Source organism: Pan paniscus, chromosome 1 (genome assembly GCF_029289425.2).
Source record: "Pan paniscus chromosome 1, NHGRI_mPanPan1-v2.0_pri, whole genome shotgun sequence".
NCBI lineage: Eukaryota > Metazoa > Chordata > Mammalia > Primates > Hominidae > Pan > Pan paniscus.
Genome location: NC_073249.2, coordinates 7,027,012 through 7,046,477, shown reverse-complemented (window position 1 = coordinate 7,046,477; position 19,466 = coordinate 7,027,012). Strand labels below are relative to the sequence as shown.

The 19,466-nt window shown below is 40.6% G+C and overlaps 1 protein-coding gene across 7 annotated transcripts in view; it reads right to left on the bottom strand.

Moving 5' to 3' along the window:
* Positions 1 to 19,466, bottom strand: part of PLD5 (phospholipase D family member 5) — a 446,454-nt gene that overhangs the window by 22,729 nt on the left and 404,259 nt on the right. For all 7 annotated transcript variants that reach the window (XM_055096799.2, XM_034949839.3, XM_034949846.3 and 4 more), the window contains 3 exons: positions 18,736 to 18,933; positions 8,204 to 8,340; positions 1,941 to 2,109 (listed from right to left, as the gene is read on the bottom strand). In XM_055096799.2, coding sequence (XP_054952774.1) covers positions 1,941 to 2,109; positions 8,204 to 8,340; positions 18,736 to 18,933 — 504 coding nt within the window. The remainder of the gene's footprint in view (positions 1 to 1,940; positions 2,110 to 8,203; positions 8,341 to 18,735; positions 18,934 to 19,466) is intronic.

Below are 19,466 nucleotides of genomic sequence, written 5' to 3'. Positions count from 1 at the left end.
AGAAAAGATGAAATAATTGGTGTAATTATAATAGGTGTAATCTTCCCACCTGTGTCTGATGGTTTTGCATGGACTCTATCAGAGAGAGAGAGAGAAGTCTATGAACTAGAAAGCATAATTCATCAAGTTAGAGAATTATGTACAACAAGAAACTCTGGACATGGCTATGGATACATGGAAATAACTAGAAGCAAGTACATCAGAACCTACTACATTTCTGAGAAACTTGCATTGTCCAAGAAACCAACCAGCTCATGCTAGGACCCCAAACTCCTTTAACTGTTCATGCCTTAAAACAACCTTGGGTCCTTGGTTGAACCAGCAGGAGTATGAGGACTTCACAGTACCTGCCCAGAAGAGTTTTATAATTGCTGTGGACCAGGAACTGCCATGGGCCTCCGAACCTTCCCTTTCTAATGGCAGTTTTCCTTGTGTGTATCCTGTTTCTGTACTCAGGGAGGGAGGTAACATTAACCTGATGTTAGGTATTTTTTGGTGTGTGGTGGGGAATTGTTACGGTTTTGTTTTAGTTTTTACATTGACAAACTATGATGTACCGCTTTCAGGCTTGATGTCCAGAAATGCACATCACTGGAAGACTCTGTGCAGTGACCGCATGAAACTTTGCATTTTCTCCCTTGTGGGAGGTGGGAATGAGGGTTCTCTATGAGGCAAGATGAGTGAAATGGATCCCGTGTACCAGGAACTTCAGACCATGATGATTCACAAACCTGTTCCTTTGTCACCCTGGAAACACAGCTGACTTTCTGACCATGGTCATAAGCCTCCCTGGCCATTAGGCATGGCCATGTGAAAGCTATCCAGGCAGTGGAATGAAGGCTAAAGGGATGTTCCCTACCTCCAGTCCCAATCCAAAATGCCTCTCACACAGCCCTCCAATTTCGCTCTTCTCCTGTCTGGCCTTGGGATACTCAGGGTCAGGGCGATCTTGGAAGCCATGTGTCAAAGTTAATTGCAGAGCCCTTGATACCCTGGGTCCCTAAATGCTGCAAGGAATGCAGCTTCGTTACCTAGAAGAGAGCCTGCCACAGGCCAGATTCTGTTGAATGACTGCATGGGGGTTGGGAAAAGCTGAGGCCTAAAGGATCAGTGGTTATGAGGTGGGTAAACATGGAGAAGAAGAGTGTTGTAGGCAGAGGGAATAGCTTGCACCAAGTCTGGGGCGGAGGAAGAGGGTGACGAGGACGGGAGTAGAGTCAAACATGACCTAGAGAATTAACACATTTCAGGTATTGCTAATTCCCAATCTTACCTCCCTCAAGGTCTCCAGAAGGGGATTAGTATGTGGCCCAAGGGACCTGGGGCAAGCATGGGGACCCAGACGACGAGGCATCTGGGCGGGGGGACTGCGTGCTGCTGCATGCTCCAGTGCTCTGTTGGTCACAGTCTTAGAAAGAGGAGCAGTAGGTGAATGGGGTCGTTCAAGGAAGATGGAGAGGGCCGGGCGCGGTGGCTCATGTTGGTAGTCCCAGCACTTTGGAAGGCCAAGGTGGGCAGATTGCTTGAGCCCAGGAGCTCAGGACCAGCCTGGGCAACATGGTGAAGCCCCATCTCTACAAAAAATGCAAAATTAGCTGAGCCTGGGAGTCAAGGCTGCAGTGAGCCCGGATTATGCTACTGCACTCCAGCCTGGGTGACAGAGCAAAACCCTGTCTCAAGAAAAAAAAGAAAAAAGAAAATGGAAAGGATGCAACAGAAAGTGAGAAGAGGGCTGGACGGAGGAGGCATCAGGAAACATGAGCTCTACTCTCCTTTTTTTTTGTATGTGATTGTTTTGAAAAAATTACTTAACGTGCTTTTTGAAGATTGTCATCCTGGTTCTTACTGGAACTTTACACATAGGCGTATGCTTGCAGCTTTCACACACATGCAGAGGGCATTCACTTTTTATCTAATAACACAGTCAACGTAATACTTACAACTTTCAAACTGCAGTTGGCTATTTCAGTGCAAATCGCTTTAAGAGATGAAATAAAGTTAAACGTAAGGGGATCAGTTTCCTTCCAGAAGCTTAAAAGGAGTCGAACTCTAACGCTTCGTAAAACTAATGCTTCTCTTATTTTTGCATCCAAGTCTGGCCAGTAAGTCCTGCAGAAATCACATCCAAATAGAAAAAATAAACTAAGTTAGTTTGGGAAAAGAAATTTACTAGACAGCATAGAACACTGATATTACTCAGATCATTACTTTATCCTGTAATATATAAACAACCTCATTGGAGAGGCTGAAAAACATACAAGCCTCTTAGCTTAGGCACCAAGAAATGATGATTTGCTGGGACCTGCCCCTGCCTAAAAGGAGGTTTCCTACCACCGGGTCCTTGGGCTGTGTGGGCTGGGGTGAGGACAGGCTGACTGCCTCCACAAGCCACCCTTACTACATCTCTGACGCTACCTGGGCCTCAGTCCACTAAGAACTGATTATCCAATAGAATTCCAGTTAGGAACCCTGAGCACCCCCCAGTCCCCAAATGCCACTAAAACCTCTCTTTGGTGATTGTCCCCGAAATGAACTTATGCTCTGGTCATCTGAGCTTCCCCACACTTTCTTTTCCCGACTGTCTTACCGTGGTGTCTCCTTACCAAGCCTCCCACGACTCCCCTGCCTTCCACGTTTTCTGCAGGGTCTTTGGAATCTTCCAACAGGCAAAGTTTCCCCAACAGGCTCGGCCTTTTCTCTGAATCCTTAAGCCTTTGCCTTAACTCGATCCTGATTTCTTCCCTGAGGCCACAGCTTCTCCTGGATTCCTGCGTGCATTTTCTACCATGACCTGGCCACTTGGCTTTTGATGTGGGGCAGACTCCCACTCTGCCTCTGCCGGCCCCCAACACACACTGTCACTTCCAGCACTGTCATTTAATTCTTATGTTAAAACAAAAAGCTTTCCTGTCTTAAGGACCAAGATTTAAATCACTCTCCCTCCCCTCGGCCTTTACATTTGTAGACCTTTTGTTTACTCATCAAACTCTTGCCCTAATTCTGGGCCAATTCAGTATTGGAACTAATGATACATTATTTGAAACTGTAGCCTGCCAGTGTCATGATCATTGCACCTCTAAAGGCCTCCTGTCCTTATTCCCCACTCTCTTAATTGCTTTTTCATGACATGCAGGCTGCAGATTCATGATGCCTTCAATCTGCCCGGTCCATCAGCTCCTCCTGTCTCCCTTGCTGCCCAGCCTCATCTCAGTTCTGATCACTTGAAAGATACTTGCCTGTGTACCTTCCTCTTGCTCTTGGCAAAAATCTAGATCCTGGATCCACGCTACAGTTTTCTTTGTCTGGTTTTATACCCATGAAGCTGAAGACTACAGGAAAGATCATCTCAGCCTTGTGCTCGAAATTGGTGTCTCTGCCTCCAGTCATGTACTTCATCGATGACCACCGCAGTGATCCATCTAAAGCAGACCTGGTGATGCTACCTCTTGAATTAAAACAGTGGGGCTGGCACGGTGGCTCATACCTGTCATTCCAGCACTTTGGGAGGCCAAGGCGGTGGATCACTTGAGGTTGGGAGTTTGAGACCAGCCTGGCCAACATGGTGAAACCCCGTCTCTAATAAAAATACAAAAATTAGCTGGACATGGTGGCGTGCACCTGTAATCCCAGCTACTCGGGAGGCTGAGGCAGGAGAATCACTTGAACCCAGGAGGTGGAGGTTGCAGTGAGCCAAGATTGTGCCACTGCACTCCAGCCTGGGTGACAGAGCAAGACTCCATCTCAAAACAAAACAAAAAAATGCCACCCCCCACAAAAATCCATAAAGTGGAAGCTCCACAAAGTCACAAGACTCCCCCAGTGGTCGGGATCTCTGGTTCCTGGCCCTTGCCCCCTCTCCAGTTAGATCTCTCACCACCTTACCTTGAGCTCTTTTTCTCTACATGTGAAACTTGGCTCATGCTGTCCCTTCCACTGGGAAAATTTTTCACCCTTTTCTGACAAATTCCTCATTATTTTTTTTCAAGAAATTTTTGTGGAGAAACTGAATATTTTGAATTATAAGTCAGTGAGCATCTCCTCCAATGGGCTTCTTCTAACCCTGAAGCTGTGCGGCGGGGCTCTTTCACCTAGCGTCTGTAATATTCTGCACTCGGGAGGCTGAGGCAGGAACGGTGATCATTGCACCTCTAAAGGCGATATTCATCATGATTAAAGCATGAACAGCATACAATCTCAACCTCCATCTAACAAGACAGGAAGGAGACTATTAGAACACAGAGGTGTGAATGGTACAATGAATGCACCTGAGGCTGAGGCAGGAGAATCACATTATATTATTATATTATTATATATAATACATATATTACTATATTACATATTATATTATTATTATATTATTATATTATCATAAAGGCCATTAGAGACCTTTAGAGATGCAATGATCATGACACTGGCAGGCTACAGTTTCAAATAATGTATCATTAGTTCCAATACTGAACTGGCCCAGAATTAGGGCAAGAGTTTGATGAGTAAACAAAAGGTCTACAAATGTCAGGGCCGAGGGGAGGGAGAGTGATTTAAGGCTTGGTCCTTAAGACAGGAAAGCTTTTTGTTTTAACATAAGAATTAAATGACATTAATTCTCATTAAATGTACCTCAGGTACATTCAAGTGATTCTCCTGCCTCAGCCTCAGGTGCATTCATTGTACCATTCACACCTCTGTGTTCTAATAGTCTCCTTCCTGTCCGGTGAGATGGAGGTTGAGATCATATGCTGTTCATGCTTTAATCACTGGTACACAGTGCTCAATAAATATTTGTTGACTGAAGCCAGGCGTGGTGGTGGCTCATACCTGTAATCCTAGTACTTTGGGAGGCTGAGGTGGGCGGATCACCTGAGGTCAGGAGTTCGAGACCAGCCTGGCCAAGATGGTGAAACCCCATCTCTACTAAAAATACAAAAATTAGCTCGGTGTGGTGGCACGTGCCTGCAGTCCCAGATACTCAGGAGGCTGAGGCAGGAGAATGACCTGAACCTGGGAGGCAGAGGTTGCAGTGAGCCGAGATCTTGCCATGGCACTCAGCCTGGGCGACAAGAACAAAACTCTGTCACACACACACACACACACACACACACACACACACACACACACACACACCAATGGTTGAATGAATACATAAATAAAAAGCATTAACACTTCAAAGGCTAATCAGGCTACATTTTTATTATTCCTTTACACATTTACTAATTTCCTTGTGAAAGATGTATTTTATGTGACTGAAGAAATAAATAATGAACAACCCCAAACTGAGACCTAAATAATTGACTTGCTTAAGAAAGAGAGCTTGATTGCTAAATCAGGAAGAAGTGAAATAGGGCTTCTGAATTTTTTTTTTTTTTAAACGGAGTTTCACTCTTGTTGCCCAGGCTGGCGTGCAATGGCGTGATCTTGGCTCACTGCAACCTTGGCTGTCGAGGTTCAAGCGATTCTCCTGTCTCAGCCTCCCGAGTAGCTGGGATTATAGGTGTCTGCCACCATGCCCAGCTAATTTTTGTACTTTTAGTAGAGATGGGTTTTCACCATGTTGGCCAGGCTGGTGTTGAACTCCTGACCTCAGGTGATCGGCCCACCTCAGCCTCCCAAAGTGCTGGGATTACAGGCGTGAGCCACCGTGCCTGGCCGGCTTCTGAATTTTTACTGTAGGATTTATTTAGTCACAGATCATTGTTCCATTCCCTTCCTACTACCTTGAAAACTAGAAGTTATTTCTAACACTATTGCTAAATAATAGTGTCTGTTTTTTTCACACACTGTTAATCATTTCTGATTTGGGAGTGTATGATTTTTTTCTCTTTCATCTGGATGTTTGGCAATGTATAGACTAAAAGTTAAGTCTGAAAGATTAATTCCATTAACATACTGAAATTTGATAGTATTTACCTATTTATTAAAGTTGAATTCACTCCTGAAAAGCTTTTCCGGGACTAGATAAAGATGAGTAACCAGTCTGAATTTATACAAGTAATTAATTTATCTGATTGAGAAGAATTTAATTATAATCTTGATGCTTGGACTACTTCTTATGTCTCTTTGATGACCTTTCAATTTAGAAAGTTAAAAGCATTTACAGGTTTAAAATTTTAAAAATACAATAAAAGAAGTTTCATTTAATAGCTGAAATGGTAGATTATAACCAAAATGCAAAATTTCAAGTGAGTCTCTGATTCTTTAACATTCTTTGTGTTTTCTCTAGATTTTAGATTTCTAAAATATTTTAGATCCTCCGTGCTAATTATTTACCTCTTGACCAGGAAGAATCTCAATTTTGTTCATAGAACTTCATGGAACAAAGGTTTTGTCAATCCTGAGAAATCATTATGCCATCCTAACATATAAGTCCCTGAACTTGACCTTACTCTCCTTCTCAATAACAGGAAAATCAGGCAAAACCCCTATTATGTTTTGAAACGTTCCCAAAGTAGAGGTAAAATCTAAAACCAAATCTAAAACCAAGTGAACAACAAAGGGAGGAAAAATAAAAAGGAGGGATAGAAAAGGTGTGGAAGTGCGTGGTGAAAAAAATCCATGAATGTCCAAAGGATGCACTGTGTGTGTGTGTGTGTGTGTGTGTGTGTGTGTGTGTATATATATATATATATATATATATATATATATATATATAGAGAGAGAGAGAGAGAGAGAGAGAGAGAGAGAGAGATGGAGTCTCACTCTGTTGCCCAGGCTGGAGTACAGTGGTGTGATCTTGGCTCACTGCAACCTCTACCTCCTGGGTTCAAGCGATTCTCCTGCCTCAGCCACCTGAGTAGCTGGGATTACAGGCGTGCGCCACCACACCCAGCTAATTTTTGTAAAGATGCACAATATTTTAAAATAAAAGTATTTCAATAATACGAATCTTGCAGCTAAAAGTGCTTTTCTACTAGCTGTTATAAGAAATGATCATTTTCTGGGGGAAGGACTCTTTTCGTAATCCTATGGTTATTTGCGTAAAGAAGCTACCTACTATGCATTATGTAGGGCTGGTGATGTAAGAATTATTCAAGCAATAAAGGGCACACTTAATCATTTAGCCTCAGTAAATGCTTATTTTGAAATTGTAATATTCCAAATTAAAAAGGCCTTGGGTCGCACTCCCTAAAATATGCACTTTGAAAACATTTCCTGGATCAAAATAATTATTCAAGCACCTCTGCATTCCCAGCAAGAAAGCAAAAGTGGGAATACCTAAGCATGGCCATGCATTTATGCATGCAATGATTTCCCAAAGAGTTTGTCATAAATTCCATCCCTGAATTTATTCCGTGTTTGCATGCTTAAGCAATGATGAATTATTGAAAAGCACTGCATTTTTAAACTGTTCTCTTTTCACAGAGAGGGATGGATTGACTGAGAACATAGATATTTGAAGTTTCTTTCTCTCTCTCTTTTTTTTTTTTGAGATGGATTCTTGCTCTGTCGCCCAGGCTGGAGTGCAGTGGCGTGATCTTGGCTCACTGCAAACTCCGCCTCCCGGGTTGATGCCATTCTCCCGCCTCAGCCTCCCGAGTAGGTGGGACTACAGGCACCCACCACCACACCCGGCTAATTTTGTTTTTGTGTTTTCAGTAGAGACGGGGTTTCACCGTGTTAGCCAGGATGGTCTCGATCTCCTGACCTCGTGATCCGCCCGCCTCGGCCTCCCAAAGTGCTGGGATTACAGGCGTGAGCCACCGCACATGGCCTCTTTCTCCTTTACACGGAGAAGATATTATGAGAATTTGGCATTAAACGAAGACTGCTGTGAATATAAAACAACAATGCTTCCTTTAAGGAAAGTCTGGCAAGACTACTCAGTTTCAATATGCCCTTTTCAGGTATATCCTTGTTAATAATTTTCAAATGATAATTTTTTTCCTATAATATTTTATCTTTTATCCTTTCAAATAATTTTCAAGTTGAGAGCAACCTAATTTTCTTTTGAAAGTTACTCTCATTTCCATAATGTAAACTACTGAGGTACTTCTGTAGGGTGAGACCATGAGCCTTTAAAATGGACGCACTTTGGGAAAAGCTCCGTAATGAGTAAATTGCCAACGCACGTTAAACAGCATTGAATGGTGTGCTCTTCCTAAGGCAACCTGAGGGCGTCTCCATTTCCAGGCTGGCTTCTCCTGTGGTGCCCAGTTTAGTGCCTGGTCTTAGGGACTGGGTTCTAACCAGAGGCTGGGCATTCACTGACCTTTTGGTGCTTGTGCTGGAGATAGGCAGGTAGTCCATGACAGCGATGTACACATACTGCTTGGCATCATCTATCACACTGTAGATGGCATCTATGTCAAAACTTCTGTTTTTGGGGCAAAAGAGTTTTGGAGAATTCTGTGAAGACACAAAAGCCAAACTTTTAGCGTACTAATTTTTGGCAGCTGGGGATTTATTTATTTCCTTTGTTTCCACGGACCTTGGCTTGTAACTATATTTTTGCAAACCTAATTTCTGCTTCATCAAATTAGACAAAGATATTTTCAATCTTATCAAAGTTGAATAAAGATCAAAGTGTGGTAGGATGGGTCTCAAGTCTGTTTTGGAAAGAATTCTTTTATTATCTGACACATTTTGATTTTCAACTTTTATGTATTAAAAAATTTAATTGATACATAATTGTATATATTTATGGGGCACATAGTGATGTGATTCATATAATGTATAGTGATGAGATTATGGTAATTAGCATATCTATCATCTCAAACTTTATCATTTCTTTGTATTGGAAACATTCAATATCTTCCTTCTAACTATTTGAAACTATCTAATATATTATTGTTAAGTATAGTCATAGTTAACTATGGTCCTATAGAACAAGGGTCCCTATTCCCCAGGCCAGGGACCAGTACTGGGCTGCAGAGCAGGTGAATGACAGGCAAGCAAAGCTTCATCTGTATTTACAGCCGCTCCCCCTTGCTCGCGTCACCGCCTGAGCTCCGCCTCCTGTCAGACGAGTGGGGGCATTAGATTCTCACAGGGGCGTGAGCCCTACTGTGAACTGCGCATGTAAGGGATCTAGGTTGTGCGATCCCCTTATGAGATTGTAATGCCTGATGATCTGTCACTGTCTCCCATCAGCCCCAGATGAGACCATCTAGTTGCACAAAAAGAAGCTCAGGGCTGTCACTAATTCAACAATATAGTGAGTTGTATAGTTATTTCATTATATATTACAATGTAATAATAATAGAAATAAAGTGCACAGCCACGGATGGTAGCCCAAGCCTGTAATCCCAGCGCTTTGGGAGGCTGAGGTGGCCGGATCACCCGAGGTCAGGAGTTCAAGACCAGTCTGGCCAACATGGTGAAACCCCGTCTCTACTAAAAATACAAAAAATTAGCCGGGCGTGGTGGTGTGCACCTGTAGTCCCAGCTACTCGGGAGGCTGAGGCAGGAGAATCGCTTGAACCCGGGAGGCAGAGGTTGCAGTGAGCCGAGATTGCATCACTGCACTCCAGCCTGGGTGACTGAGCAAGATGCTGTTTGAAAAGAAGAAAGAAAAAAAAGAAAAAAGAAAGTGCACAATAAATGTAATGCCCTCCAATCATCCCGAAAGCATCCCTGCTGACCCTGGTCCATGGAAAAACTGTCTTCCATGAAACCAGTCCATGGTGCCAAAAAGGTTAAGGACCACTGCTTTAGAACAATGGAACTCATTCTTCCTATCTTGCTGTTATTTTTATATCCACTAACAAATCTTTCCCCACCCCCTCTTTCCCCAGCCTCTAGTATCTTCCGTTTTACTTTTTACTTAGGAGAGAATTCTTGCTTTCAGTGTACACACTTCTTTTCGGACGAGCACTCCACCTCCAACCTTACACAATTCTGTCATACATAGCTAATAATTTTCTCAGGTGTTACTACACACGCACACACACTGCACATAGCAAGCCATTTACCCCAGCATTTTCATTTCATCTGAAATGTGATGATGTGGGCATAAAAATGTTTCAAACTCAAAATCTAAAAAAAAAAAAAAAAAAAAAAATCGAAAAATCTTGGAGTTTTTTTCTTTTCTCCAAAATCTTTCATTGAGTTAGGAGAAGTGTTGATTGTTGAGAAAAGGTCATCGATAACAGTGAAAGAAAATCTGAGGGAGCTATTAAGATGCCCAAATTCAGCAGGAGAGCCAGAGAAGAAGGATGTTCTGAAAGATTTAAGCAAAATGAAAAAAAGAGGCAAATTCTGCTTGAGGCATTTTTCTCCTGTTGCTTGAGGTGGTTTTCATCTTATAAAAATATGGTGTTTGTAGATGGAGTTGCTGTAGAAAGGGAAAGATGTGTTTGGTTTTCTCATTATTTTTCCACTGGACAGGACTGAAAATAGTGTTTCCCACAGTTGCTGTTTTACTTTGACAAGCGATACACTGTGACAAGTATCACATAAATAATGCCAGGGGCATTATAATGGGACATAAATAATGCCAGGATGTTTAGGACCAAAAGGCTGAATAAACAGATTTTTGGAACTGCCTGGAATGAATGGTAGTATTGGGCGGTCAGAGTTCTTCCTCACCAATTATGTCTGGAACAACTCCCTACACTGCACAGTAGGAGTCCCCACCCCGGCTTAGAGGTTTGTGAGATGGAGCTGTTGGACTGGATGCCCACCTTAGAAGGGGCATAGGGGTAAGGAAGGAGCATGCTGAGGATCACACACCTTCCAGGTTTCCTCACACAGAAAGTCCTCTTGGCAGGTGATCATGAGCAAGATGAGTCGGTTTTTTAAAAAAGAATTTCAACTTTTATTTTAGACTCAGGGGGTACAGGTGCAGGTTTGTTACATGGATATATATTATGTGATGCTGAGGTTTGAGGCACAACTGATCCCGTCACCCAGGTAGTGAGAATAGTACTCAATAGTTTATCCACCTGTGTCCCCTTCCTTCCCCACATGCGCTAGTGGTCCTCAGTGTTTAGTGTTGCCATCTCTATGTCCATGAGTAACCAATGTTTACCTCCCACTTATAAGTGAGAACATGGTATTTGGTTTTCTGTTCCTGCAGTGATTTGCTTAGAATAATGGCCCCTAGCTGCACCCACATTGCTGCAAAAGACATGATTTTATTCTTTTTTATGGTTGCATAGTATTCCATGGTGCATATGTACCATATTTTCTTTACAGGATGAGTTTTTGATCGTTTATTTTTCTTTTGGAATAAGGATGAACTTCAAGTCTGTTTTTTAAAGGTAGTCCTACACTCCTCTGTCATCAGCACACAGATATACAGATACTCCATCTGTCACCAAGATAGAAAGCGTGTGCCTCTGCAGGGTTTCCTGGGTCTGTCCCTCCTCTTACTCTTGATCACTCAGTAAGTTTCCCTCACTTGGGCACTAGTGCTGCTTTCAGGGATGTTCTAACATCTTTCTAACTCATTGCCTTATCTCTGAGATGTTTAAAAACAAATATACATCACTCCCAGGATGAACTGACTCCTGGTTTCTCAGAATCCAGCTTGAACTCATTGGGAGGGGTGTATCCATGGTCCTGTGTCTCTGCCTCCTTCATTTGCCAACTCCCATCCTGTCTGTGACCCCAAATGCAAGTAATTACCAGTCCACGGCTGTGCCCTCATCATGTCTGACTCTGGGCATCTCTGCTCATGCTGGCTTCTCTGGCTGATGTGTCTTTATTTTTGTCTATCAAAGTCCTACTAATTCTGTTCTCTGAATTCCAGCTCAAATGTGATCTCCTCCATGAATTTTTTTTTTTTTTAGATGGAATCTTGCTCTGTTGCCCAGGCTGGACTGCAGTGGTGCAATCTCAGCTCACTGCAACCTCCACCTCCCGGGTTCAAGTGATTCTCCTGCCTCAGTCTCCTGAGTAGCTGGGATTATAGGCACCCGCCACTACACCTGGCTAATTTTTGTATTTTAGTAGAGACAGGGTTTCACCATCTTGGCCAGGCTGGTCTTGAACACCTGACCTCATGATCCACCTGCCTCGGCCTCCCAAAGTGCTGGGATTACAGGAATGAGCCACCATGCCTGGCAATGAAGTTGTTTTTAAATCTCCAATCAAAGGTTGCTTTTCCCAACCCTGTACTCCCATACTATTTATTTCTTTTGCTTTTTCTTTTTTTACCATCATAACCATTTTTAAGTGTACAGTTCAGTGGATTTTAGGGATTGTATGTTACTCATTTTCCTATGCCATTAAAAATATTCAAATTATTTAATTCCCTTAGCGTGTTGGCTCTGCTTTAAAGGTTCTTTGGTTAATGTGGAGAAGCTGAAGATCTTTGCTCCAGATGGGCTCTCAGAAGCCCGACTCTGAAATGTGTCCAAATGCTCACATTTCTGTTTCAGTTAGGAACTCCCTGAATTTCACTGCTTTTTCCAAAACCAGATTTTGGTTTTGGGGAGGAACAAATGTAGGCAGAGTTATCTGTGGTCTCTTTACATTTGCTATTATCTTACAAGTATAGACACTGTGGCCATAATTTAGAGGAAAGAGCATGGGCTTTGGTGATACAGGCCAGACTCCAGCACTTAGAACCTGGGGCATCTTGGTGTGTCCCTTACACTTTTTGAGCCTCTGTTTCCTAATGGGGTTAATGAAAATAACACACCTTTCATACTGGTTTGCCTTGAAGCTCAAATAAATGAATGGCCTGTTTGCTGGCTGGGTTCCATGCCCCTCTTCTGTGTGTGCTTTCATTCAATCAGCAAATATTCCTAGGCTCTGGTCTAGGAAGGGGACATACATCAGTGACCAAGACAAGATCCCTCCTTTGTGGAACTTCATTCTAGTGCATGTTACATGGCATTGCATTCATCTGTCTATGTGTTTAGCCACTTGCTTGTGAGCTGCCTGGTTGTGTATCTCTGGCATCTTGTGCCATGCACATATTATATGCTCAATACATACTTATGGAACGAATGTGAAAGTGCTTCATAAATGCATAAATGTTGGAGGTTTGTCTGTTGGAGTCTGTTGCTTCAATCTGGGTATTTCCAAACCTGTGTCAACAGATGTTTACAAGCACTTACCTGCCTTATTGCTTCCTGTGTTCCCACTGCCTGACACAATGGCAGGTGCTCCAGCTCCATGTGTTTATGAAGGAAATGCATAATTATTTGTATCAGTCCCCTTGCACCTGGGGGCTGAGTGGTACTTTGCTATGTGTTCTAGAGTCTTCTACCTTTAAAAATAGTGCCTGGATAGACTAGTGGCTGTAAAATGTCTACCCAGAATAGAAATGAATAAACAATAACACAAAAGAATGAGCTGGCAGAGGAAGTTAACTAGTTCCAACTGTTTAATTAAAGAGAGGGCTAAGTTTCCCTCTCATCACTCCTGAATTAATTTTCCGAGCCTTGTGCTGTGTACTTCTTTGTTCCATAGTAAAGTAGAAGAAGAGGGAAAATACAGTTCCTCTTCACTATTCCAGCTCTGTGGCAATCTTTTACCAGTCAAGAGCTCTTGAGGGACCTGACTTCTAGGTTAATCTGGGTTTGTCTCTGAGATCAGTAGGCACCATATGAATGTAATTTATTTTGCATACTCATTAAATAATCACCTTGTACAGACCTTAGCAGGTTTTTAATTATTTCATTAACAGTTTCATGGTTTTAAAAAAGTATATACTCTATTTGTAGAATATATATGTTCAAATATAATTAAATAAGAAAAGACAACCCATGGAATGAAAGAAATAAAATATTGGCAAATCATATATTTAAACAAGTCACCTGAACCCAGGAATTTTAGGCCAGCCCCAACAACATAGTAAGACCTTGTCTCTATAAAAAATCATATTTCTGTTTAAGGGACTTGTATACAGACTATATAAAGAACTCTTATAACACAAATTTTTTAAATAACTTAATTTAAATGGGCAAAAGATTTCATATTTGATAGATATTTTGTGTCTCTTCTTTAAAGAAGAGATACAAATGGCCAATAAGCACGCTAAAAGATTTAATTCAAAACAAAAATAAGATTACATTTTATACCCTCGAGTAGAGCTAAAATAAGACAGAAAATATCAAGTGTTGCCGAGGATGTGGAGAAATCAAAACTCTCATATATTGCTGGTGGGATTGTAAAATGGTGCTGCCAATTTGGAAAACAGTTTGGTAGTTTCTCAAAATGTTCAACATAGAGTTACCACATTATCCAGTAAATCCACTCCTATGTATAAACTCGAATTAAAAACAGCTATTCACATAAAAACCTGTACATGAATATTTATAGCAGCACTATTTACAATAGCCAAGAAATAGTAGTAGTACAAATGCCCATCTGTTGACAGATGGGTAAACAAAGTGTGGAATATCCATACAATGGAATTATTTAACCATAAAAAGAATAAAGGCAGTATTGGTCCATGCTACAATATGGATAAACCTTGAAGGCATTATGTTAGGTGAAAGAAGCAATCACAAAAAACTACACAGTATATGATTCCATTTATATAAAATATCCAGAAAAAGGCAGATTCATAAAGAAAAAGTAGATTGGTGGTTGCCAGGGACTGAGAGAAGGGAAAATAGTGACTGCTAATCAGTATGGGGTTTTTTCTTTGTGGTGAAAAAAAGTTCTAAAATTAGATTGTAGAAATGGTTGCAAAACTGCGACTATACTCAACCTCACTAAATTGTATACTTTATTTATTTTTTTATTTTTTGTATTTTTAGTAGAGATGGGGTTTCAGCATGTTGGCAAGGTTGGTCTTGAGCTGCTGACCTCAAGTGATCAGCCAGCTTTGGCCTCTCAAAATGCAGGGATTACAGGAGTGAGCCACCATGCCCAGCCTGAATTGTATACTTTAAAAGGGTAAATTTCATGGTGTGTAAATTACATCTCTGTAATGCTGTTAAACTAATTAACAATATACGCAGAAGGTTCTAAAGAGGAATGTGATGCAGTATTTTTCCATAGCAGCATCAAGTTCTATTTAATGTCAGCCCTCACTCACTAAATACATCTCAATATACATGACTGACAGGTGAATTAACTGAACAATAAACAAGAAATGAAATCTGTCTAACATCTAGATCAATAAAAACAGACCTTGAACTAGTCTTTTATCTTAGAAAGCAATTGCTTAAGCTTAAAGGCTCCAAAAAGAAATCTACAAGACAGAAACAGCCAACTATTGTTCCCATCCTCCAATTTCAATGGGAAATGCAAGAAAATTAGAATTATCTGGCCCAAGTTACTAGAAACCACACAGTTAAATCTAGTGCCTATTTGTGTTCCATGAAAAAACTGGAAATAATCTATATTTGTATCATAAGTTAAAATTTATATCTAACTATGCTGAGTTATCAATTATCTAAAATCTAACTTGGAGAATGGTTATTAAGGTCTTCAAATACTCTTTATGTATGTGTTCAACTTAGTCTTGAGACAATCAGCTTATAAAAATATACTATTTTAAGATACAACAAATATATTGAATTAAATTTGTGTCGGCATTTGTCTGGCATATATTACTGAGAAAACTGTATGCATTCTGGAGCTTTCTATTAATATTACTACTAATAAAACCTATCCAACATTCATTGCTGCTTTTAGCTAGCACTAAGTGAAGTATTGGGAATACTAATGATGAAGAGGATATATTAATAGTAGATGATCTGCAGAGTCTAATAAAATGGTGGGAAAGATGGTTATAAATAAATAGTTATAAAAGTTATAATAGAAGGGAGTTCAAGGAACTCTGTCTGAATGATATCAATTCCAATTGCAGGGTTTTCTGACTGTTTTTATACCTGTAGGATTTTATACCTCTCCAGAAATGGTGTTCCATCAATATCTGTTGAATTGAAATTCAAAGGCAGGCTTGATATTATTAAAAAATAGAAAATAAAACAGGAAGTTAAAATAAGTAAATAAGAAAGTAAACTAGAAATACCATTTGACCCAGCCATCCCATTGCTGGGTATATACCCAAAGGATTATAAATCATGCTGCTATAAAGACACAGGCACACGTATGTTTATTGTGGCACTATTCACAATAGCAAAGACTTGGAACCAACCCAAATGTCCATCAATGATAGACTGGATTAAGAAAATGTGGCAGATATACGCCATGGAATACTATGCAGCCATAAAAAAGGATGATTTCACATCCTTTGTAGGGACATGGATGAAGCAGGAAACCATCATTCTCAGCAAACTATCGCAAGGACAGAAAACCAAACACCGCATGTTCTTACTCATAGGTGGGAACTGAACAATGAGAACACATGGACACAGGGAGGGGAACATCACACACCGGGGCCTGTCATGGGGTGGGGGGAGGGGGGAGGGATGGCATTAGGAGATACACCTAATGTAAATGATGAGTTAGTGGGTGCAGCACACCAACATGGCACATGTATACATATGTAACAAACCTGCACACTGTGCACATGTATCCTAGAACTTAAAGTATAATAAAAAAAAAAGAAAAGGTATTACACAGTTTAAAAAACTACCCAAAGAAATGTCTCAACTCTTTTTGTGGTGAACTCTTTAAGAAAAAGCCACTTATGAATTTGCCCTATAAAATAACAAAGGTATCGAATTGTAGTAGATTTTACTAAAGGCCTGAGACCACTCTCTCTGGGAAATACATTAACTTTAGAATCAACAAAAAACCGACTCTTTCCCTGTTTAAGGGTTAGTATGTAAATGTATGCAACAACCATATTCACTTATCTCCAAGGTTGAAACTGTAAATTCAAAATCCAGTGATTATTCAAAATTTGTTCATTAATTCATCTATTTTTTGCTATTTCCAATTTGTTTTTCTACTGGACCTGACCAAGCGATCCATGCTTGGCATGTAGTGTCACCCTGTGACCCTCTGGATTAAAGGTTCCTTGGCAAATTTTCTATTGCTGCTCATCCACAAATTAGGAATACTCCTTGGCCTCCTGGTCTTATAGGGTCATCTTGAGATGAATTGAAAATGTCTATATAATTTATATTTATATTTATTAGTAAAATGCCCTATAATATGCTACTTGCTACTCCATTCTTGACCTCCTCCATACAAAAATGTTATTTTACCTCCAGCTGATGAACATCCTTCATAGTCTATTTTCTGCTCTTCACATTTATGTGAATTTGCTATTTAAGACAACTTGAACTTTGTGTTTTCTTTCTATTGTTACACTTCTAAATTTTCTGCTGGTGTTTTCCTTTGAACAGGCAAAAAGGATACAATTCACTTTATTTTCAATAAAATGCTGTTTAGTGACAAAAAAGTTGTTGGCATAAAAGCACCAATATCAGCCAAGGTTGAAATAGCAATATTAAATTGGGAGCATTACTTAGAGAAGTTGATCTGAACATCAGGATAATTTCAGAAGCTTGCTTCAAATAAAAATTCTAAGATCTCATCTCAGATCCAGTGGATAAGATCCCGGGTGGGGACAGGGGACACTGTAAATCTGCACTTTAAGCATACTTTGTAGCCAATTCTTAAGTACAGTAAGTCCTCACTTAATGATGCCGACAGGTTCTTGAATACTATGACTTTAAGCAAACTGATGTATGATGAAAACAATTGTACCGTAGGCTAATTGATATAAACGAGAGTTGCTATGGCTTATTTCTGGTCCCCAAAACAGCATCAAACTTCTAAAGACCAAAACACTTTGAATATTAAACATTGAAACAAATGTGAGGTATACATACATTTAAGAAAGACTAATAAAAACAAGTAAAATAATTATTTACCCTCTTACTCCAGTTCAGGGTCACGGGTGGCCAGAGCCCCTCGCAGCCGGGACCCCTGTGGACAGGATGACATCCCATCGCAGGACACACTCACACACACATTCACACTCGCTCACACTGGGACCACACAGATCTGCCAGTTCATTCCACTTGCACAGCTCTGAGATGTGGGAGGAAATAGGAGTACCCAGCAAAAGCCAACACAGACAGGTGGAGAATGTGCAAACTCCACACACACAGTGGCCCCAGCCGAAAATCAATTGTTTTTTTTCTTATCAACATGATAATGAATGGGCATTGAACAAAACGATGTTATTGAAGGATCTACTGTACTACAGTTTGAGGACTAGGACTGTAGGCCCAGATATTTACATTGCCCCTTTCCAGTAACATCGCTGGATAGCTGTGGCATGTGCCTAGCTGGGTGGTGGACTGGGAAGGTGAGGGTGGGTGGAGGGTGTGGCTAATGGTTCTTAGCAGAGTCAGAGGCCCGAAGCTGTGCAAGGAGCACTGTCCTGTTGTGTGGGCCTCTTGCCTGCTTGCCCCAACCAGGTACAGCAGCTCTGCTTTTGTCTGATCTATACACTGAGATTCCCTCAGATTTGTCTCATCAAAGGGTTCTGATAAAAACAAGTCTGAAAAATCAATGTAGGGCATTGAAAATAGGCTAACAGGCTCTGGTGTCAGAAGAGCTGGGTGCTGGCTCCGCTCTTAGCATGTCCCATCGGATGGGTTTTTTGCTAGTAGGTAAGGTCGATACCTTCATTTGCAAAATGGACACAACCCCATACCTAGCTTACAGGGTGATTGAGGGAATCAAATCAGATAACTCAAGGTATCTGACACAAGGAATGATGATCAAGATTTATTATGTTTGAGGGTATGATTGCATGTAAGGGTGGACGCATTTTAACTCTTCACGTCATGGGATAGAACCACTGTAATTCATTTTTGCCCAATACGAGATCACACTTAAACATTCCAACTTAATAAAGAGCCTTTGGAGGAAGAGGGAGAAGGGGAGGAGAAAGGGAAAACAACTCACCGATACAAATGCTTGAGATTTGGTTTCATTCAACTGAAGTTGCAATTTCTTTTCATTGTCATAGACTCCATAGAGTCTTTTGGACCAGGTTTGAGGCACTCTGCTTTTGAATTTTAATGAACTATATAGAGCAAATATCCTTTGTAAATCTAGGACCAGGCAGCTGCAGTTGTAGAAGATGACACCGAGTTCTTTCATCTGTGAAATTAAAATTGAAAGCATCAATGCCATGTGTGTCTTTTGGTGTTATTTTCAGAGAAAAAAGGAATGCATAAGAATGAGGTAGTTGTGACATCTTTTTTCTTGCATTTGAAGTAAGTAGATATAGTTACATTATGGTACATAGAGGTGATATGTTATAAAAATGCTAAATATTTAAGTAAAATTTTGCTGGTTTTTTGTATTAGGTCTCTAATTTTCTTATAGTCATCTATAATTTCTTATATTCATCTATACTTTTCATATCAGCTCTTCAGATTTGTTTCCTTAACACTTTTTTTGTATGAATCATTCAATCAGGTGGCAAGAAAAAGGTCAATTTTACTTGCAACATAACCGAATGGCTGGAATCATGGATTCTGGAGTCAGACTGCCTGGATTGAGGTTCTGTTAATAGCTCCACAACTTTCTAGCTGTGTGACTTTGAACAACATACTTAATTTCTGGGCCTCAGCTTCTTCTTCCGTAAAATAGAGATAATAGTATTTATTTCATATGTTGCTATGAGAATT